Source organism: Nipponia nippon, unplaced genomic scaffold, assembly GCF_047370975.1.
Source record: "Nipponia nippon isolate SJK-2023a ecotype South Korea unplaced genomic scaffold, ASM4737097v1 scaffold_3, whole genome shotgun sequence".
Lineage (NCBI taxonomy): Eukaryota > Metazoa > Chordata > Aves > Pelecaniformes > Threskiornithidae > Nipponia > Nipponia nippon.
The window spans coordinates 118,312,776-118,336,211 of record NW_028262347.1 but is presented as its reverse complement, the minus strand read 5'-3'; the positions used below and the strand labels follow the sequence as shown (position 1 = coordinate 118,336,211).

At 36.7% G+C, this 23,436-nt stretch overlaps 1 protein-coding gene across 3 annotated transcripts in view; it reads right to left on the bottom strand.

Moving 5' to 3' along the window:
- ATRNL1 (attractin like 1) overlaps positions 1-23,436 on the bottom strand; it is a 528,683-nt gene that overhangs the window by 75,118 nt on the left and 430,129 nt on the right. The window contains exon 28 of one of the 3 annotated variants that reach the window (XM_087766532.1): positions 20,538-22,351. The exons of the other annotated variants lie outside the window; for them this stretch is intronic. Coding sequence (XP_087622658.1) covers positions 22,292-22,351 — 60 coding nt within the window. The 3' untranslated portion in view covers positions 20,538-22,291. Of the gene's footprint in view, positions 1-20,537; positions 22,352-23,436 lie in introns of those variants that run through there. 3 annotated transcript variants of the gene reach the window in all.

Here is a 23,436-nt window from a genome sequence, read left to right as displayed (position 1 = left end):
AGATACTAATTTATAGCATGTTAATCGAGGCACTTTCCTAGGAGACATGAGACTATTGCTACAGGGATGAGATCTACCATGGTTCCCTGATGCCTCAGACTTCATCAGAATTTAGAGGTGTAACTTAAGCAACAAAATTTCCTTGCCTATGTTTCTGTGCTTCTTGCCCTTGAAGGGTCCGTCAGCTCACTGAGCTTCTCCATCTGGGTCAGAAACCATTCTGATCACTTAAGCTGTTTCCATGCAGAGAAGAGGTCCTCATTTGGTGCTAAGTGTTTAGTTACTACCTATATCCTGCTGAAACTGGAGTCTCTGAGGGCCATCTCATCACCATCTAAACCCCACACACAGGTCTGATAATGTTAAAAATGTATGTTTTCTCATGTAAAAAAATGGATATTAAAATGGCCTTTTGCATAACAATCTTTAAGCTAAAATATTCATCCAGGATGTGTAAATCCTGAATCCAATTTCCCATAAACTGGGGGCACTCAAACACAACTTTACCAATTTTCTGGAGACTGTTTTCCCATAAAGGTATGCCAAGGGTATGGCATAGTCCTCTCAGGGGAAGCTTATTATTCTAGTGGCAGGACACATTGACAGACGCTATAACCAAGAGCGCTTGCAAGGTTTAGATTAAACAGTAAATAGGAGCAGGAATGGGACTCCCTCTCTTATCTGAGTGCTTAAACACTAGAATAGAAATTAGCCTCTTTTCCTGTTTTTTCTTCGGGATGCTTACAGTATTGTAATTATTTAATGGCCCACCTTCAACCTCTAATTTTTTTAATGAAATCATGACTTTTGAAGTCAACTTTTCTTGCCAGCTGCTACCGATAGTCAGTTTTCAACTGGTCATTTGTCTGTGGGCACATATTGCACCTGCAAATGAAATGAATAGTCAATAGTAAATTTGGCCCAAAAGCAATTGGTGGGAAGGGAGAGGGGGTTTCTCTTCCACTAGTCCTGATTAAATGCAGAACACAGAAATCAACGAATAGATGTAAATAAACACAGTTAGCTCTTTGGTACTAAACACAATTTAATCTAAACCAACACCTTCATTATACTGCATCCATGACAAAGACCAAAATGATTAAATGTGGCTATGCATTCAATGCTTATGTTCAGCATGAATTAAAGATAGTACTTTAATATCATTTACAAATATATGTTAGCTATTATAACATCATTTGTTTCAGTCACTCATTACTAATACTTAAATACAAAGTAATAGTTCAACAACTCCATTGACAGCCTGATAAATTACAAGAAACCAAATAAGTAAAAGGTACTATACTTGCCATCACACAACTAGGGAGATTGTAAAAATAACAGAAATCTTTAATTAACTCAGGAAATTAAAAGGTGACTTTAATAAAGAAGCTTAATAACAAGACACACTCAGATGAACTCACTAGCACATGTTAATCAAGAACAAGAAATAATTTTAGGTACACAAATGACTAGATGCTTATACAGAGCCTAAATTAAACAAGAGACAAATGTTTTAAACTGGTATCCACATAAATGATGAATCTATGATATTAAAGGCTATAAACACAGACACCGACCATAGGTGTCTAATAAATAACAATGGAAAGCAGGGTTGATTCTTTAATGAGCACATGTTAAATGACAGTGAAACTACATTGAGATTCATTCTGCAGTTTATGCCATATAGAAGATACTATAGGTTTGGAGCTAATAGCCCTATGTTTACATGTAGATAATAAAAACTGATATGTAGGTGGTTTGGTTTTTTTTCAGATGAGAAATGCACTAGCATTCAATTAATTATTGCAGCAAGTATAAGATTGTCATGTTCTTAAGTTTTATTTCTGATAGCTGCCTAACCATAATTCCTTTGGTTTCAACAATCATATTTACTGAATGTGCAATATAAACACAGGAAATAAGTGGTATTTGTGGAACTGTACACATTCAAGAACTGTTTTTGTAGAAACAGAAGTATGGTTCTTTCCTATTCAAATATATCTAAAAATATGAATATTGGGAATAACTGTAGGTTCTGCAATATTTAATTTGAGAAAACAGAAAATTTTACAGTGTATGAGATGTTCAAACACACAACATTGTTACTGCAGTGGTATTCTTAATTGATAAGAATTGAAAACAAGGTATTTCAATTAAGAGTCCCTATAACGAATTGAATTACTTAACTACAAAACCTCCCTATAAATAAGTGATAACCTCCTGAAATTAGAGCACTTAAAACACAGATTCAGAATACAAGTATGCTGAATTTAATGGGCAAAACTATGACTAAACAATTCATTAAATAACATAAAATATTAGCATTGCCCTTCTTCATCCATGTGGAGAATTTTTGGAAAGGTTCAGTCTCTCTAGTTTTAATGCAACTTTCAGGAAATAGACACAGGCTCCAGCAGTTTACACTTCCATGGTAGACTTTCAGTTCCAAACAAAGGTAACTTTAAATCTAGCCCAATCCTTACAAAAAAATGTTAACAGCCAGAGCATCCCAGATGCTGATTTCAGTGACAAAATGCAAATTCAATGGAAGTAATAGAGATTACGTTGAAAAAAGAGAATTATATTTGAAATATGTCTCAATATCTTACATAAATATGGCCTTGATAGTGATAAATTACCAAATGAATTTTAATATTAGAATACTATTCTAATGAACATTGAGAAATGATCTCTTGGCTTTCTTAACCTCAGTCCATATTCAGCCTAAAGATCCTTCTGCTTTTGTTCCTCCCACACAACGTGTTGCGTGAGTTATGGAATTAAACTTACTCAATTTATAAACCATGTTTGTTAACTTATTCAAATGAATTTGGCAATGTACAGTGGTACCACATTTCTTCTCAGCAGCCATGCCCCCCCCCCCCCCCAGTTTATTCATTTCCTAAAGGAAATTGCAAGTTAATAGAAAAAGCAGCACTGGAACTGCCTCACATCCTATAGTTATTAATTAAGTAAAGTCTGGTTCAGTAACTCTGGATACTAAAAATACAGAGTTAAACAAAGCCCAGTGCTTCCTGAAATGAAGTTTCAACTTCGGCAGTCATTCTACAAAATTTATGCATTAAGATCTATATCTTTCCTTTAAGGAGGTTTTCACAAAACCTCTGAGTAAAAAAAATAACAGCTCTTGACCATTTCTTCTGAAGGACTCACGTATGAAACACAATGCAGAAGCATCAAAATAAGTTATGTTACTGTCGTGTAGAAGCCACTAGCTATATAATTCTCCTTTATTCCTATATGCAGATTATTACCCTGCAATTAATAAAACAAGAAGGTGCACTATGTGCTTCATTGATAATATATAGTAGTTAGTAAAGCTTAAAGTGCACTAATGTGAGAAACTTTTAAATGTTCCTGATATCTGTAGATCTTACAGGATAATTTATAGTTGCAGTTGATATTGAATGTTAACTGAGTAGGTAGCATGCTGGGAAAAATGCACATAAATTCAGGTTATAACAAGTCTATTCCTTTATAGTGAACCTTTTTCTTAAAAGTGAACAGGTTACTATTAAAATGATTTTTTTTTGGAATTGAGGACAATAACAGGCTCAACAACTATGTCAAATATCTTTTAAATTCTGAATAGAATTAAATATATAAAAAAACTTATTGTAAGTTTAAAAGTTGGAAACAACTGGTGCTATAAATGTGAGACGAAGTAGGAAATATTGATGAATTTAATCGGTGAAGATGCAAGTTACAGAGAATATTTGAAAGCAAATCCGTTGGTATCCTATGGAGGAACTGAATCTCCTCTTCCTTCAGGCAACTTAATGGACAGGAGCCTCTAACTGAAAAGCAATGAGAAGGAAAGCAATGCCCCAGTAGCCTGAATTTTATGACAGGTTAAATGAAACCACTTATTATAGGTGGACTGGAATTCATCTTTGATTAAGTAGTAAATATTTAGTTTGATTTGCTCTCATATCTGTATTTTATACTCTAAGCAAAATGTTTGTGTCACATGAGAGGAGTTTGTTCAAAGTTAAACAGTGATATTTGCTATGACCTATCCTCAGAGGCTGGACTGTGTCATCACAGCTCACACCTTGAGAAGGGAAAAGGAGAGGTACTTATAGAGAAAGGAGAACATTCCTTATGGGAACAAAGAGGAACAAAATTACTGGCGAGTGAGTGCAAGACAGATGAAAGGCAAACCCCCTGCATTCACCCCTGAAGTCACAGAAGCTGCTTGGGCAGCACTAGCACTTCTCTTGTTCAAAAAGAGCTGCCAGCTTGTGCTCCTCATCTTCAGCTAGAAGGTTTTCTGGGCTTTTTTTTTTTTTAATGAAATAAGCAGAACTCTGTCTCCAACCTTGTCTCTAGCTATTAGCACCTCCATCTGCCAATTTCTGTAATAACCAAGTATCTGTGCTTTGGCAGGCTAACTCCTGCAGAAACACAGTCCGTGCTGCTGCCAACCTTATAGGCAGTAACACACATGGGACTGAACTAATGACACCAGATCAGAGTTTATAGCAAGAAGAAAAAAGGGGAATAAAAGATCACTCAACAATAAAGCACAGAAGTTACATGATAGCCAGCATTAAGATTTCCTTAACTATTAGCTTAAATGAAAAAAAAAAAATCAAAAACCTCTAAGCCATTAAATATAAAACTGAAGCAACAAAAAGTATTGTATTATTAGCAAGTTTTCTTGTAGAGGTTTAAAACCTATTCCACCAGCTTGGCTACACCTATTTTGTGTATATTTATGAAAAGGTATGAGCAATGAATGAGTGCTTTTCAGATTTGCTGTTCTTTTCTTGTATTCGGAGTTTTAGCCTCCCCCCCTTTCTCCCTCCCCTCAAACAGATGTAAACAAAAATGTTGTGTTTCAGCAAATCTTCATGTAATTTATATGGTCACCTATGGTAACAGTGCACAGCAATTATGAGGCCTTATAGCTTGCTTTCTTTTATGGAAAAGCTCCTCTAATGAGCAGAGGATACACTGAATAACTCAAATGGTACAGAAGTAAGGCCATTAACCCAAATTAATTTCAATTTTTTCACTCCTTACAGACACATTTGCTCTACTGCACCTGAGCCCCAGTTCCCTTCTCCCCTGCCAAACATTCAGGTCCTAAGGTCCTTAGGATACTTTTGAAAATCTTTTTAATGACAATGCGAAAATTCCAGTTCAAAGGCTAAAGGATATATCCCTGTCTGCAACGTGTGCTGTGCCATATCATGTGTGCTGATGGCTCTTTACTGTAGAAATTACTGTAAATTATTTCATACAAGACCCCATAGTCTTAAGATATCAGTTTTAGAACACAGTATCTCCTTTAAAATTCCACATGCGCTACCTGCTCAGCTCTTGGGCTGGGAACTGGTGTTACCTTCTCATCTCTGCATTGCAGCACACTGCCCTGCTAGGTTTCCCAGCCCAACTATTCAGGAAGTCATACCCTGAGAGCTGGACTGCTGAAATGATCTACCTTAAAAATAACCCCGGAAAATAAAAGCAGGTTAAGGTTTTTTAGAGTAGGAGAACTTGCCCGATTCATTTAACAGAGTGGTTGTTCAAGCAGTTTTGGGTGACACAAGCAAAAGTGTACAGGTAAAGGGTGTAAGTGATAGGGGCCTGATGCAGAAGACTGAAAATATTGTAAGCCAGTACTGCCACTAATCAGCTGAGACCATCAAACTATGTATTTCTTTGCTAGCATGCGTCTCTGCTCACAGGAGCTAGTTTCTCTCAAACTAACCATTTATGTTGGTTATAATAATCAAACTTAAGACTAATTGTTTACAACCTGTATTTAACTTGAAGATTTCAATTTCTTTTTTCATACTGAAAGAGGGGTTGTTTGCCTGAAAGCTGGCCTGTTTTTTATTTCAGAAATCTATTAGTTAGTTTAATAAAAAATATAGCTTTTCAGGGAAATCTTTATTTTCCTACAGAGTATGTGATTAACAGGCTGGTGAGTTAAATTTCATGTAAGCAGGATATATTTCTCCAACCTCTTAACCATCTTGTCTCAGTTTTCTCTGGAAGACTAGGTCTGTTGCAGGAAAAATGACCACTATTTCCCTCCCAGGGAGAGGGTTTTTTATATTGGCTCTTTATCTTCCGTATCTAAAAAACCCCTCAACTTTACCAATGAAAACCAGAACTCAAAAGTAACTCCTCTCACTACTTGCTCACAGAAAGGTATAAAGCACTATGCTTCCAGAGTCCTATGGCATTGCCTCACTTTTCTGCAATTAGAAACAGGTTCTTAGGTACTGCTGTTTTGGCAGAGATTGCGTAATGCAGACACTTTAAAGTAGGGAAATAAATTAGGCACAGCCTGCCATAATAACCTTCAGTTATGAGTGAGATAATAACTGTGAGTTTATTGGCCTGGGACATGCTAAAACAGAAAATGTAGAAATAGAAAGATAGCACTTTCCTTGAGGTTTCCAAAATCATAACATCTTCCACAACGCCATCTCATTGAAGTTTGATTATTTTTTGAGACGTTTTAAGAAATCAAGTTTCCCCATCATCTAGTGAATTATTCTACTATTTTTTAATTCTTCAAAAACCCAAAAGGTTAATTTCTGTCCCTCCCCTTAGATGTTCAGTAATCTATGCACACGACTTAAAAGAAGGCCTAATTCTTCCTTCTTTGATGAAATAAAACCATGCTTTAAGTAATTTTCCCCCCAAATCTTATTGTTCTTAGCATTTTGAAAGGTGGGAAAATTAAAATAAATCAAACAGCTAGACCAAATTAATACACAAATTAATCACAACGATGGGAAGGTCATGTTCTCAGACCCTTCTATTTATACTATCTATACACTATATGGAGATATATATATATACACACACACACATACTGATATGGGGTACACTTTCCAGGTCATGGAAGAGGAAAGATGAAACTGTTATTCAGCATCAAGATTTTGCATTGGTAAAATTTTTGTGGCGCTTAGAGTTTCTCCAGTTCCCAGAGACTTTGACAACCAATATCTGATGCATAATACAACTACTTTTGCCAAGAGAACGAAGTGTTGCAGTTTAGCAGCGGGCAAATTGCAATCAAGAGTCAAAAGGAGCAAATATGTTTTCAATCTGTGTCTAAATCAGTGGGTTGCTCTGTTTTACTAGAGCCAGACCTAGGCAAACAAGTGGACATACAAGGGAAAACCCATATCTACTGGCAGGTAAACCTATAAGTGAAGGGAGAGATGTTCATCAAGGATATTCAGATTCTACAGACATTGGAACAAAGGTCTAGCTAATGAAGATGTGTGGCAGAAATGAGGCAGTGGTCAGAAGGAATGAAGGGAAAAGGATTATCAGCCACATAGGAAGTAAGAGGTAGGGGGGAACTGGGTGAAATTGCTCTGGGAGAGCTATGCGGTATGACAGGAAAGTCTTGATAGGACCTACTCTCACTGATGAAGGTGAGCTTTATCTCAGTGATGGTTAACAAAGGAGCAGCTTGGACACCAGGCTACCAAATTTCCTGAAAGAAGCAATGCAATAAGTAAAATAAGGCTAAAAATGGCTGCCAAGGAGATAAACCCAGGTGAGAAGTCTTTTTCTACCAACAGAAAAAACAGTATAATCAAAAACATTCAGTCCTTTAACATGCTTACTACATCTACAATATGTCCCAACAGGTTAATACACTTCCTCTCAGTAAATGTATTAAAGAAAAAGGAAGATGGAACAATAAATTCATTCATATAGATATGATACAAATTACTTAAAATAGCTGCTGATGTACTTGCATTACTGACTATTGCAATGCTAAAAGAGTAATTAAAAGGAGAAAGAGAGAAGATACTAATGAAATCTTGCATTTCCTGCAAGGTCACTTCTAAAAATTATTACTATAATCCAGGTAAGATTGCACTCCTTAATCCTTTTTTGGCAAGTTCATTCACGTTTTCTTATTTAATGACAATACTCGGACCAGTATTATTTAACTCTATCCTTTAGACAAAATGATGCGCCATCTAAAAATATTAACATAAATTTCACTGTAAGAGGATTAAAACCAAAGTAATTCTATCCAAATTAATTTAGGTAAGTACACTAGATAAATAAATCAGCACCCTTCAACTCTCAGAAAGCACTTCAAGCAATTTCAAGTCATTAAAAATACTTTTAGTTCCAACATTTTGGCTCTTAGAACAGTCTTAATGGTTATATGACAGTATGTTCTACTACTGGCTGTATGGCTTTTATTACACACCCTGATCTATTTGATGATCATGGCAGCTTTTTAGAGAACTACAAAGAAAAGCTGAAATAATGAATTATTTTTCAGACAAGTCTAATAAAAGTGTTAATCAAAAATACCGTAAATGTCAGAAGCTCTCATAAATCCTACATTTTATATATTCCTCTTTCTAAACATTCAGCCAATGGAAGAAAAAATCCTAAAGGGGGGGGGGGGGGGGGGGGGAAGAAAGAGTGCAAGCCAAGAAAGAGAACAAAGGCATTTCACATGCATTTACACAATCTCACCAATTTATCTGATCTCATTTACTGATTTATGAACTAGTATTATTCTCCTTAATTTCTGACAGCTTATAAACATCTCATATAGATGAATATGATTATGTTTGATTTCTGGTTAGATAAGGTATTCCCATATGACAAGATACAGTCAATTATTTCCCCCTTATGCTACTATTATGAAATATTAGTGGGGTTTAATACACTTTATCAGAATAAGAATCACTCCCCAACCCATTTTCCAGTGACTTGCATGTCACTGATCCTGAGACAACAAGTAGAAGAGGTTTCAGAGTACAACTTGAAATGTATCTATCTGGTTTGTAATGATAATTTTCCTTTTTTTGGTGACATTTTTCAAGACTAAATGTGATTTGACCCTCTTGCCATCAACTTTTAAATCCTCCTTGAAAAAATCCTCATTGGTAGTGAGGAGAATATAACCACATATAACATTGTAGATTTGTTACCAAGAATTCATTTTGCATTTTTATGAGGTTCCAAGAATATTATGTTGGAAGGTGAAATTATAGAGCTGTCAGTTATGTCTGTCGGATCCTGTACTGATGTTAGTATGATGCTATGAATTTTCAGGAATTCTTTGTGGGGTTTCCATAGAGCTGTGCAGATGCTTTGTTCTACCTACGGTGCAAATACCTGCTAATTTCCTTCACTTTCTAACTGAAAGCACTGAATTACATTTAAAAAAAAAAAAAAAAAGTAAAACTTGTTAGACCCATAACACACAGGCAAGAAGATGGAGCTTTGTAACAGAAAGCAGAGAGGCTTCCAGATCCCTTGTTAACAGTGGTGCAGTAGATATAGCCATTTTTAGATACAATATATATTTTGCTCTACCATCAACATACACACATAAATACTTCTAGCAATACCCAGAAAAAAATAAGTTGCCAATTGACTTGAGCATGCATTAGTTATTGTTTCTCTTACAGTATATTCCCCATGCAAACACAGACTGTATATAGATAGATAGATAGATATTTTACACCTTACAGAGATTCCACAGAATTCTTCAACAACCTTCATACCCAGAGGAGAGCCCAGTTTTTTTAAATACATGATTCTTGGTGTGAAAAGTAAAATCTATACAAAAAAAGTTCCATGGAGTACTTTTAGGGGTACCAATGCGACACTTCTGAGAGTGCTGCTCTAATACGAGAACATCAAAAGTATACACAGTCCCTACCTTTGAAAACTGTGATAATGAATGCTTCTGTACAGTTCCCTGATTTATAGAATAACCAATGGCAGAAATTGTCACCATATGCTTGATGTTTTATCAAACATCCAACTCAACTCATTTTATATACTCATACTTTTTTCAAAATGTGAAAATTTCTTAATTTTATTTTTAATCAATGATTAATTCCTTTCCCTATATATTTCCCACTTAATATAATAAACCAGATAAAGTTTACTGGTAAACTTTGCAAGAACCCAGAAAAATAAAATTGAAGATTCCCCTCCCTCCCCCCCCAGCCTTTTTCATCAGTATAGGTTTAATGTTTTAACAAGTGACTCTGATAAGGACGATTTGTTAGCTAGTCATTGAAAAGAAACATAACATCTATTGAACATCACTTTTTTCCAAATTTTGTTGAAGCATTAGTATGGAAGAATAGGGTCTGAAAATTCAAGGAATACTGTCATTTGAATATTGCATTACTTTAAGTAAGGAAGTCTGTATTCATTACCTGCATAGTTGCATCCACACTTTATTAAAGATTTGACAGATTTAGAGTGACAGAACCAATATGTTAGGAGAAATTCATACATTAAGGGGCAATTTCAAACAAAACTGCGTCTGGATTCACTGCAATTTTGACCATGATGTTTTTCCCAACGTTATGTCCAACTGCATGTTTTTCTGAAGAGCTATGACTAACCAGAAAAGCAGCTTGGTTTCATAAATCAAAGTCTGGGCTCCTGTCAGTTGAGAGATGAAATGCTGTGCTTTTGGTCGGCACAACCTACATTGACAGGGACTTTTCAACTCAAGCTTCACCTCCTGTATCTGCTGTAACAGCAGTTCCAATGGGACACAATCCTTTCAAGCTGAGATTTATTTCACTTCATTCTAATTAACCTGATCACTATCTAGCCATACACGTCTGTTAATGAGACACCAAAAAAAAGTTTCTGTCATTCTATCATCATCTGCAGAAAATGCCATGACACTGTCTAAATATAGCGTGCTGTCAAAGATTTAAAATGTCAGATGAAGATGGTGAATCAGGCTATCAGATTAAAAGAGTGACATGAGTTACAAAGAAGAGATTAATGAACATTGCAGAGTTACTGAATTCTGCTTAGATTATCAGATAGAACCCAGCATTTAAGTTTGAATAACACAATACAAATAGATAATGGATAAGTTCACACACTGATTGCAGCATTAGCCCAAAGAGCAAAACATACACTTAAACCCATAAAAGTCATTAGAAAGATGCAATATCAACCAAATTACTAGCTATCAAAATTGTTTCCACTTCCAATGAAATAAACAAATTAAGTGGGTTTTTTTTTGCCAGTGTCAAACTTGGAGGAGGAGCACACAAAGAAGTGTGTTATAAAATTGTAATTTGGTATGAACTTTTCCAAAAGCATTGGAGGAAGGAACAGGGTAAGCTTTTATACCAATTTCACTGATCTTAGAAGAAAAAAAAAAGCAGCAATATCATAGAGTTATTACTAATTATTTTAAATCTCAGGAGGTGCAGGACAAGAATTAGAAGCATCCTATCATAATCACTTTGTAAATTTAAATATGAATGAAGCAATTTTATATATGGAAGCAATATGTGAATTTATAAAGAAAAAGAAGAATGGAAGAACAGAGAAACAGAGAGAATTCACAATGTTTTTATTTAAAATGAATGAGTGTTTTGCTCTGTGCAAGCTTATTTTGTTTTAGCACATCTCTACCTAAAGCAGACGAAGAGATTCTGCACTGCTGAGTTCAGTCTCACCTGAGTTGATCAATCTCTGGAAATTTTGCTGAAGAAATTTCTGCTCTGCCACTTAATTGTTCTGTGACCCTGGTCAAGTAACTTCACCTCTGCGTGTTTCTATTTCCTTGCCCACTTCTGTTCAACTATTAAGCAAACATTTCAGGGTAAGGATTCTTCTTACCACATGCTTGCACTATGTGTAGTCCAGTGGGAATTCTGATTTCAATTGGGACCAGAATAATAATAATAACCCAATAATAACCCAAGCAAAGCATAACAGGGGTTCACAGGATTATGTAGCCACATAGATATAAAAGATCAGCAAGAGAAAAAAGTAATAAGTTAATCTGATTTTTATGATCAAATGACAAAATTTGGATAGTGCTGTCAGTAGTACTGACTAAATGCACTTTGTTGAAAGCCTTATATATTATTTGATTATTCCAGTAAGCAGACATGCCAGTTCTTAATGAACACCTCCTTCGAAAATGACACAGGATAACTTGACTTTTTTTAATTCTAGGGACATTAGCCTCACCAATATCTGTCCCAGATGGAGATCTGGTGGCAGATGTCTGCTTGCACATAGATCATTGATCTCTGAAATCTGAGCTCCATATTAAAGACTTTGAGGAGGAATCTTTCTTTTTGAATGAGAAAATAAGGTCTCTTTCAGAAACAGAAAAGCACACCAAACTTTAATTTATTACAGCCCTAATCCGCATTAGAATTTATTCCCATGGACTTCCTTTTGATAATAAAAAGCTTCGCTGTCATTCTACAGAAGGTCCAGGCTAACCAGTGCAATTTTGTACCTGAAAAGTTAAGAAAGTTTTACTTAAAATTTCTATTTTTATAAACCCAGATTCCCAGCAAGATCAGAATTACAGTACTCTGTCTTGGACCTCTAGCCATGTAGAAAATCTAAAAGGTCTACTGTTCCATCCAGCAACATTTCTAACTCATTACCCCTTATTTTACTCATCCTGTCTTTAAATCTGGCAGAGATCAGGCTGCTGTGAAGGGGCTGCCATGAGATCATGCAAAATGCACCAGTGAAGCTTAATGTGTGCAATGACAGAGGTACAGGAAATAACTAATTTCTCATTTTCTGCCTCTTCCTCTCTTTCCTGTCAAAATTCTAATTATATGAAAAAATTGAATTTTACTGACATTGTGTCAAGTAGTTAAAACTGTTACCCAATATAAGTGTTCGACTCTGGCTCCCAAATAATAATGTTAATGAGAGAATGCAGAGCAGAGGGAGTGTGGGCTGCCAAGCCTGTGCAGCAAGCTAAAGCAAAATTTCTAATGCAAATGATTTCCTCCTGGACACAACTGCATTTGATTTGAAGACTTCTTAGCAGCTTCATTTTCAAGCTATATCATCCAACACGCTGCTTATGTCATCAGCATTTTGCACAGACTTGCTTTCTGCCAATGAAAGCCTCTCTTTGAAATGTTATTACAAGAACTAATCCTATTTGCACTTATGACTGTAAAACTCTGCCTCATGACAGAAATTCATGGAGAGACCCAAACAGACAAAACCCTGAGGACTAGGGAGGCCAGCACTGAACGGGATGGGATCTCTGAAAGTAATTTCACAGTATTGAAAAAAAGTTTTAAAAATAACAAAGTCATGGTAGAAATTAAACCCATATTGAGAGGCCACTTCATATGTTCTTTCAACACTGACTTGCTCCAGACTCCAATATTTTCAACCATAATTTTCAACCTATGTCATTCACCTCTCTCAAAAAGCAGTACTTATATTATTTGTCTTGGGAAGTTATTCTACCATATTGCACCATTATATCCAACATGCACCCTTCCTCCTCAAAAAAAGTGTGATTTGCCCTTTTAACATCTTTGGATTTAACTGTAGCATCATTCACTGCGGAAAAGAACTAAAGTAGATCTTACTGGACAAAACTAAGCTCACATCAGACCTCAATTTCTAAAATTTAAAAAAAAAAAAAGAAAATAATTGTATTGCCTCCCATTCTACTTTAATCATATCTATACCAAATTCCTTCAAGTTAACTAGTTGAAGAATAAAGGATATGTAGTAATTGCACACTCAGCTGGGCTCTTTGTAATTCTGTCTCTAATGGCACTTGGAGGTCCCTTGACTCCTAGAATTCTGTGTAGGCATCAGGGACGGCATTAAGGGACACAGTCATGTTGGTGAAAGCACGAAACTGAACAGAATCAGCTACTTGCCATCCTTTTCAGTTGTTTTATGTGTGCAGGGTCAAAAAAACAAACTACAAGTTGCATAGTATTTGCATTCCTTAATGAACTGCTGGAGGCAATTGGGACATTGTAATGATGAAGACAACCTAAAGAGAACATAATTAAAAGACTTTTTTGTTTGTATTTTTTAATACTGCAGTTAACCCCAGAGACACAGAAAACAGACCTGTTCAGAAAACGCTTTTACAATGACCTTTTCTTCCTCAAAGATGCATACTGTATGTCAGGCAATCTATGTAAGTATCTGTGTTCTCTCTTCTGATTTACAGTTAATTTGTTTTCTTTCCTGGTAGGTTACTATATTAATAAAAGGCCTATATGTTCTATACCCTCTTCTTCCTCTTGCTAACTGCTCCATTTCAACATTCAGTAACCACAGGGATTTTGCAACCACCCTCTCCAGGCTTCCTTCTATCAAACTTTTCATTACATAGGCAGGTGCTGCACCCCTGCAGTTAGGGCAAAATTCAGCATTAAAAGCAGAAATTACATTTCTTTCTTACACATGAATAATAAAACAAATAATTACATGATTAATATCACAGTGCTTTCCCTTCTACTACAGCTGAATTTTCCCAGAGTTTAGACAGAAAGTCAGTGATTACTTTGGAGTTAAAATGAATTACAGTTGGGTCCTTTAACTAAAAAAAGCAAACAAAAAAACCCCACCCCAAATAATCATCACCCCCCCCCCCAAAAAAAAAAACCAAGAACAAAAACAACAAAACACCACCACAAAACAAACAAAGCTAGGCTTTGTTTTTGAATGAGCTAAACAAAACAAATCCCCTCCCCAAATCTATATAATTTAAACTCTTCAAGTCTTGTGCTTATTTCACTTTAGAATAGTTTTCGCTGAAAGCAGCAGCGTTTTCCCCACAGAAGTCTTAACAAACTTTTTTTTTTCCTCCAGTATTGCCAAATAATTATGTTCTGTTCCACAGTTTCCATGAGGAACTGCTCTGGACAAAATACTTCTCTCTCACTGCTCTCCCTGGAAATGAAACAAGATGCTGCCTACAAGTGGCCACTTAGAGAAAGACTTCCATCTCCTGCAGTTCTCAGTGAAGCTGTTTCTCCGTCTCCTCAAAGCACAGGGGACCATCAGGTAAGGGCAATGCAAGAAAAATCAAAGGTGATGGCCTTTCTAAAGGAGGACAATTCCTCATAAGCTTTTCAGACAGGCAAGATTTTTATATTTTAGCCTTTCCTGACATATCTCTAACTCCTCTGTTTAGGACTGACATGACTGCTGAGCACAGGAAGCAGTCCTGATTTGCCTATCAGGAACTTGACAATAGAAAGAATTAAAATACAGCATTGCTTAGAACATAACTGGTGAAAAAGGGGACATCACATTGGAAATATTCTCTAAGGCACTAAGAAAATAAATCAATATTTTACATGTAGATATAATTTTTGTTTTGCAGGAGGAATGTAATACACAAAATATGAAACCACTGTCCTTTAATTGAAGTTATTAACAATAATTCTGTATCAGCTTTTATTTTTAGCTAAGATGACCTCAGAGAACCTTTATCTTTTTTCTGCAGCTCTATAGTGTAAACCAAGACAATTGAACCCTTTTAGTAGTAACGCTGGGCGCTCAGAAAGGAACTCACAAGTACTATTATCCCTGATACCATCAAACACACTATAATTTGTGCTGTGTATAGCAGTTTTGAAATGTGTCATGGAGATGGAGTGATTCATACTTTTTCTTTTTCTTGACAATAGATGTTAATATTTTCTGGTATTTAGAGTGTCAGCTTTTTGACAACTTACATCGCATTTTGGGTTTGGGTTTTTTTTTTGTGTTATCTGAAAACTAAATTGTTTGACTTGGTACAAAATAAAGCCTATCACTTGACTACCACTTCTAGCCCCTCTTGTGGATACTTTGACAAAGTAAACACCTTGCGAGGATACAATGAAATCTTGGTGGGGGCGTGGGGCAGGAAGCAGAAAAATGGGGAAAAATTGGGATCATGAAAACATTTGGATCTCAACATGAACAATAAATTTTGCAGATGGTGTTCTGGGGGGGGGGGCAGAAGCAGAAAAATGGGGAAAAATTGGGATCATGAAAACATTTGGATCTCAACATGAACAATAAATTTTGCAGATGGTGTTCTTGGGGGGGGGGAATCTACTAATTTGTGATCATCAAAAACACTTCACATCTTGTTTTCAGAGATATTCACATCTATGAAAATCCTGCTATGCAACTACTAGGTATAAGCTAAGTCATAAAATAACAAAAAGGCCTTCCTCTGGCATCCCACTTCAGAATATTCAAAAGTAATGCTGAAATTGCCAGAGCAATACCTGAAAATTTAATAGAAGCTTCCATGGAAAAGATAGAATACAATTTCTGTGGACACACAATTTGCCCAATCAACTTCAGAGTGCCCTTGAAGGCCCCATGCAAAGCTTCCAGATAACCCTGACTGTACTAAAAAAAAAAAAGAAAAAAAATCATAATATTCAAGTCTTAGTTCTGCTCTTTTAAAAGTTATATTTTACCCTTCTTGCTTGGAAGCAGCAGTATGGAATAACTCAGGTCTTAGGCTCTGAAGCATATAGCTTTTTTGAAGCACTACTGAAGAGCAACAGAACACAAAAGTTCATACAAAGAAGAAAGTATCAAAACATGACATTTCTAATAATGAGGAGGTAGTATGGCTCATTATGAAGCTCAATACACAAAGAAGAATTACAGACCTATTTCCAAACTGCAGCATGGTACCATACACCCTAAAGGAATTCAACTTCAAAGCTGCCTGTGACATGCACATGTTGGACAACAGAAGAAAGGGACAATGAGACTGGTAGAACTGCCATGTTTAGTACCGATGTCAAGATGGTTTTATGGTTCATGCTTTCCCTGTAGGAAGTATTAGGAGCAAATCACCTCTTTCAGGCTCTCAAAAAAACATTAATGTGATGAAGGAAAATCAATCCCCAACTCCCAAAGGAAAATTATCCTCTGTAGATTCTTTTTACTCTCTCCCTCTCTTGCACATCACATAGCAAAAGCAGTTAATGAAAGCATAATGCTTCCACCTATCAGAAGCAGGAATACTGGACATTTATCAATAAAAGTTGATAATGTGACCACATTTACAGTAACAGACTTTCACAATAAAGGCATACACAAGGTAAAAAATGATCCAACTTTGTCAGTAAGAGATGTAGTAGAAGAAAAGAACAATAATTACAAACAAAATTATCACCTGGTCATTTCTCTGATGTCTCCTATCCAACAACTGCGGCTGTAAAAGTGAAGCTAAAGAGATGAGGCATAAGTCAGAGCACTGCTTGAAAGAACAACCCACAGATATTCAGTAGACAAGGTCAAAATCACAGGATAAGGCTAAAGGAAAGACCTATAATATACTAAGGTTGATGCTTCTTATGCTGTAGGGGACTGTCTCTGAAGCCTAGATTTCCTCAAAAGACAAAAGTGGGTTGAGCGTTGCAGAACTTTTCCAGTTTCAGTTGTCTGTGCACAAGTCAGATACAGAAAAAAGCAAGATTAGTAAGATCTGGTAGATCAGGGACCAGCACATAGCTCCAGGAACGAAAATGAATTACTACCCAGAGCAGAAAAAGCCTCTAGACCATCTCTGAAAGCGTGGAAAACAACTGGAAATTTATGTACTTAAAATGTGTCCTTGTGTCTGGAAAACATGAGGGTGCATCTAAAAAATAGAACATTTTGAAAATAGTCTCATTTCTGACAATAGTGGGCTCTGTAGCCCTTGAAGATTTTATTAACCGTGTCCACTAACAAGAACTCTGAAAATGAAGATGAACATGGAAATATGTGATGGTACATAAGCATTCATAAGACATCTCAGTTTGCAAAATTAATTCTGTAATTTGGCTAATTTACAATAAAATTCCCAGAATTACCAAAGGGAGTTGTTCTGTCCAGCATTGAGTTAATGCAGGGTCCGATATTATAACATGTTTGTAAGCCAGCAGTGGTGAAGATGATGCTGTGAGTAAGTACTGAATAGGCTTCACGTGATAGCAGGGTTATACCTAGTGGAAATCCTGTGAATACACATGCTTATTTGGGCACAGATGCCATGGGGAAGGCAACCGAAGGAAGAGGAAAGGGAAAGGAAAGGAGAGAGCTGAGCCTTTCAAGGGGTCTCAAGTCCTTATAAAATCAACCGGGAGAATTAAGTACCTGCGAAGGCTGCAGAGGGTGATCCATTCTACCTAACTTAGATACCTTCCTTCTTCTGGTGACTAAGGAGTACCAATAGGAAACGCAAGCTTCATCTACCTAGTTGAAACACAGGCAATTTAGCCTTTTTTTGAGCATGAGTGCCACTGCTGTAGGCCAGGCTCTCAACTGTCACCTCACAAGAAGCATGTCCCAGGCACCAGCCTGGGGAGCACCCTGTACTCCACTGCCAGGCCATGGGACAGCAGCAAATGGATATGGGCCAGAAGGGGTGCAGGCAAGGTGGAAACCAGGGTTTTGTTTCATGCAAGTATGTTATATTATCTTACAACCTCATTTGTCTATCATTGAATAAAACAAAAAAAAAAAAAAACAAAAATACTGCCTGAAGGAAAAACTCTGACTCTTTGCTTGCCAGCAGAGGTTAATGCTCTAACTTCTAGTCTGCCAGGAAGCTCTCCACTACTGCTGTGCTTCTGACCACTGGCAACTACAGCAGCCCAGCATCAAATAAGGGAATATATCATACTCATACTACATATATAGTGACATAATAGCTGTGGCCCTTTCCTGACACACAGCCTTAAACCCTTCTTACTGAAAAGGACCTAGAACCCAGATCTTTCTGTTTAAATGTTTTAACCATTAAAGAAGAAAATCCACAGTAACATGATCCCTGTGAACTTATAGTTCTGACCTGCGAACCTAAAAGCTACTGCAATTTTTTTTTTCCCAACAGTCTCCTGCCTGCATGAAAGCACCCACCTGCCTCAACAGGCATTTCTGAGATCCCACAGACACAAGGTTACCTATAACAAAGTTAACTACAACATTCGTCATACACACTCTCTGATGCTGGCAACATGAGATGCAGTTGCTTTAGGCTCCATTTTAATAATTTTCTCCAAGTGCCACTTCTATAGCAAAAGTCTAATTTCATTTTTCTACAATAAATACTACTATTTGTGGTATTATGGTGTCCATATCTGACTCATCCTGCATTAAAAAAAGGGGCAAAACTCCCTCATTCAATAATTCTTGCATCAGGCTGAGTTGTTTGCTCTTGAGGCAGCTCTTCTTTTAGAAAGATATGCAGTTTTGATCAAAGACTTCCACTAATGGAAAATCTATCATATTCCCTGAATGATGCATTCCAATAATAAAATACTTCGGCTTCTTAAAATGGGCATCAACTTTCCTGATCAAATTCTCTGACTTTCAGCCTCAGGATCTTGTTATGTTTTGTCTTCATGATAAATGAATCCCCAATACCAAGCATCTACTCTATGTGGAGTAGATATATCACTGATTACACTTTTATTTGACAAAGAAAAGCAAACAGAAGAAAATAGAAGTGAAAAGAAAGCCCCCATATACATTTGTTTATGGCTGGCTCAATGTTTTTAACAAAAGATGAGTTTAGGTCTTATCTTAAATACAAAATAGAGGGTTTTTTACCTCTAATCAGGAGTCACACACAGAGGTTCAGATTTAAAGGAAGACAAAGGGAGATCCATTCCCACCCCCACCCCCCCAAAAAAAAGGTGAAAAAAGAAAAGGATCTAACAGAAGTTGTTTCCCACAGCCTTTCTACATTGATAGACCTATTAGAAGTGATTGAAGGACACACACAAAAGGGAAATACAAGGGGAAATCCTCACACACAGCTTTAAAACTAGGAATTATCCCTCTAAAGTTCCTTTACAATTATGTCATAAGTTTGTAGTGCTTTCAATTAGAGTATTAGTAAATAAGCATGGTGAATTTCCGTCAAAGTTAGAGGAAGCCAAACTAGTGACGAAGGAGATGAACATGCACAACATTTTCCCCGTTGAGGAACAATGAGGATTTGCCAACACAGCAGTACTACTGATGCTTAACATGAGGTAAAAAAAAAAATGGGTAACAGGAATTCCTGGAAAACACAAGAAAAAAAACATCTTGTGGTCTAATCCTGACTGTTATTCACCTCTTGGGAGCAGCAACAGATCTTTAATAGAGCACAGTAGCTCTAGCAACAGAAGAACAAAGCACATGCTGGACTGAAAGCCACATACCCAACCAGAAAAGTTTGCTGTTTTGTATCTTCAGTACAGTGTCTAGAACAACCACATGGAAAACAAAATGGCTGTGTAATAACAGCAAATACTCCCCTGCTGACCCAGAAACAGATGTAGCCCCAATCTTAGGGAGGGCTGCACAACCACACAAAAACCTTATCTGACACGGAAGAAACACGTAAAATCAGAAATGCTGGTGAGTTTTAATGGTGGCCGAAGGAGAGGAAAAATTAAGTCACATAGCTCTTCCAAGTTAACCCATGACTGACTTGACCTCTTTTTGGGCATGATCACTGTAAAAACATGTTGCTTTGGTTAAGCCAGATGTGTCTTTTGGCTTTTTGTCTCCTATTACAGAAACATCGTGGGCCTCTTTGCCATACACACTACTCAATAGCAAAGCATTGGTAAAGGTTGCATTTATTAGGGCAGTAACAAAACAGCATCAGTACATTTATAATCAATAGTAAACAATGGAGTTTAACTGTCCAGCATCTAGATATCTGAAGTTCTAGCCATAGCTTTCTTTACGTATATACACATTCCAATAGTCTCAATGCATATTTACTAGTTGGTAGTAGGTTATATTAACATCTTGCACACACAAACACATACATACTTATCTCAATATGAATTATTTTATATTAATCAGCCCAGCACAGAGACCCTGCAGTAACTGACATTTCCAATAGTCATGCACAATTTTTATGATCAATTAAGGCCAGATAAGAGGGGGGAGGGGAAGAGACCCAGGGATATGTGAAGACAAAAGACAAGCAAGCAAGATCACTGACTGAAGATAGGCTATTGTCTCCCAGTTCTTCACATCAAAAGCTAAGGGTTGTTAAGAGACAGTGTCCATATTATCATTTAGAAAAGTCTACTACTTGGCTAAAAACAGCTTCTAGAACTGTGTTTGTAAAGCTAGATGGGGTGGGAGGGCAAGAAAAAATAGCTGTTGAAGAAAAACTTTCAGAGGTTGCAGAGGGTATTTAGGAGAAGGTAAACTAATATGTCCTCATCTGAAAAGGCTAAGCTCACCTAAGCTACCCTGGTGGAGGATGCATTTTTCAATTAAATAGATTCTGTTCAGGCCTGTCCTTTGAGAAGTTTGTCTGGTGACTACATATGCTAGAGGCCACATTTTAGAACAGAGATACTGTAAATGCCTGAATTCTGGCAGACCTACTAAGCAAGCCCAGTTGGTACAAAAGGTACTGTGGTGCGGGAGCTGGTATGAAAACAGAAGAGTTACAGAATTCTACCCAGGACAGTGAAAATCACTAAGCCTCTCTCCATGTGGATTGATTCTGGGAGAGACGAAGGCAAAGTAAGCCCTTTAACTTTGGTACAGCATTTCTCTGTATGTAGTCATTGTTTTTTTGACACGTTAGCAGAATTACTTCTGTAACTAACATGTTAGGTAAATGCGTCTGTATACAGACATGCTTTGAACATCAACCTTAGCAAACACTTACATGAAATCTGTGGTTCAAACAATATTCTAAGATACTAAGCAGAATCAGTCTAGCAGAATTGCATTTTATTATAAAGTGAAAATAAGGCCACTTCAAGAAGTGAAATAGTTACATGTATAATCAAGTTTCAAGTATGTTGAATATTTAGTAAGGAAACTTAAAGTTACTAGATGTCTTCCTATTGACTTAACATAGTTCAATATGTTAGAGTAAGAAATACATTGAATGCCCAGGTAGCCATGGCTGAGCATATTGTGAATGTCGGTTCATTGACTCAGTTAGTGAACTCTTGCCATTTTAAACATAGGCAAGTCATTAGCCATGAAGAAAAACAAAGATTATTACTTAACTACCTGTTCAGCTGCAGGTACAAGCATGGTATTATAATCTGATAAACCAAGCATAATAAGTATTTTCTGCATTCACCTTTTTAGCTACACAAGATATACATAAATCCCAGAGGTGCTAATTTCACTACAGAAACTGTGCAATTAGAGTTTGCTAAGATAATTTGCAAATAGAAAGCAGAAGAAAATAAAAATGTGTGAGAGGCTTTTGGGGAGCCGTAGGAGACTGGTAAGGGGTACAAGCATGTGACATTCCACAGTAATGAGGCAGGCTGGCTGCATGCCAGTGTCAGCCACTGTAACTGCACCCTGCAAGAATTCAGCTGCAAATCTTTTTTTCCTTTATGTCTTTCATATCTTTGCAACTCTCAAGGCAAAAGGCAAAGACAAAGTCTTTCAGCTGCAGTTCTTTCATCCAAGAACATTCTTCATCCAAGGCCAAAGGTTCACCACATCCTAAAAGGCCTTTGGATCTGCATGTTCAGTCATCTTCATCCAAATGTATTACTTTGGGAGCATTATTCAGTCCTTGTGGTCGATCCTAAAAGAACACCAATAAAAACTATCTTCATTCCTTCAAATACAATCTTCAATTGTTTTATCTCTAGGACCACTGTATGAGAGCATTGTGTCAAAGGTGCAAAATGGTAAATGATTCAATTCAGAGATAGTTCAATTAAAACCACAGCACATTGAAACACTTCTACAGTTTTGGGGGGTTTGGTTTTGGTCAATTCTTTAGATAGGGGTTTCCAAGATGAAATAGACTTTCTGGAAAACCATGCATATGAACACAATATATTTCCCTTATGCTGACAGCAGTTTAAAAAGACTACCTATTAGCTTTCCCTGGACAATATTTCTAAAGTGGTAAAAATTGTGATAGAAGACTCTACCTGTATACTACAGTACTATAAAGTGTTTTGCATATAAAACTCTAGAATATGAGGAGGTTCCTGGATCCACTTAAATTGCTTTACTGGAGTAGGGAGAAGCAGAGTTTCCTCTGTGAGAAAACAAGACAGTACATGATAGTGCTATAGAAAGTTAAAAAAAAACAAAACCAACCCACAACCCAAAAACTAGCCTGCAATTGCAACTTACAGTCACCTAAAAAAGCATCAGCTAATCTTGGTTTCAAAACCGATCTCACTCTAACCTGCCCATCAGTATCCACATCATCTAGGTTGCTTAACTTTCCTCTTTTTTTTTTTTTAAATATGACGTTTTCCAATCCTTTCTTTGCTTTTTTTATTTTCCCTGAGCTACCTATTCACTTCTTCCTTTCTTCCTTCTGTCGAAATATCTTTCCTTCTTCTCTTCTGGTAGCCTCTCCCTGCTGCCCTTCTTTTCAGGTCCACAAGCCCCTTCATGATTTAGCCTTTCTCCTTCTTCATCATTCACAACTCCACAGTCTCTGGGTCTCCTGCCCCTTTTCAACCTATTGCCCCCCCAGTTACCTCCAGTTCCTCTTTGCCTTTATTATTTTGCAGTATTCACTTCTCTTCACATGCTTTCACCTAAAACCCAGTCATTTCCTATCTTCTCAATTATTTTTTTGCATGCTACTAAGTTTCTGCTACTGCACTGTCCTGCCGAACAAGCGGGTCACAAACGGCTTCTAGA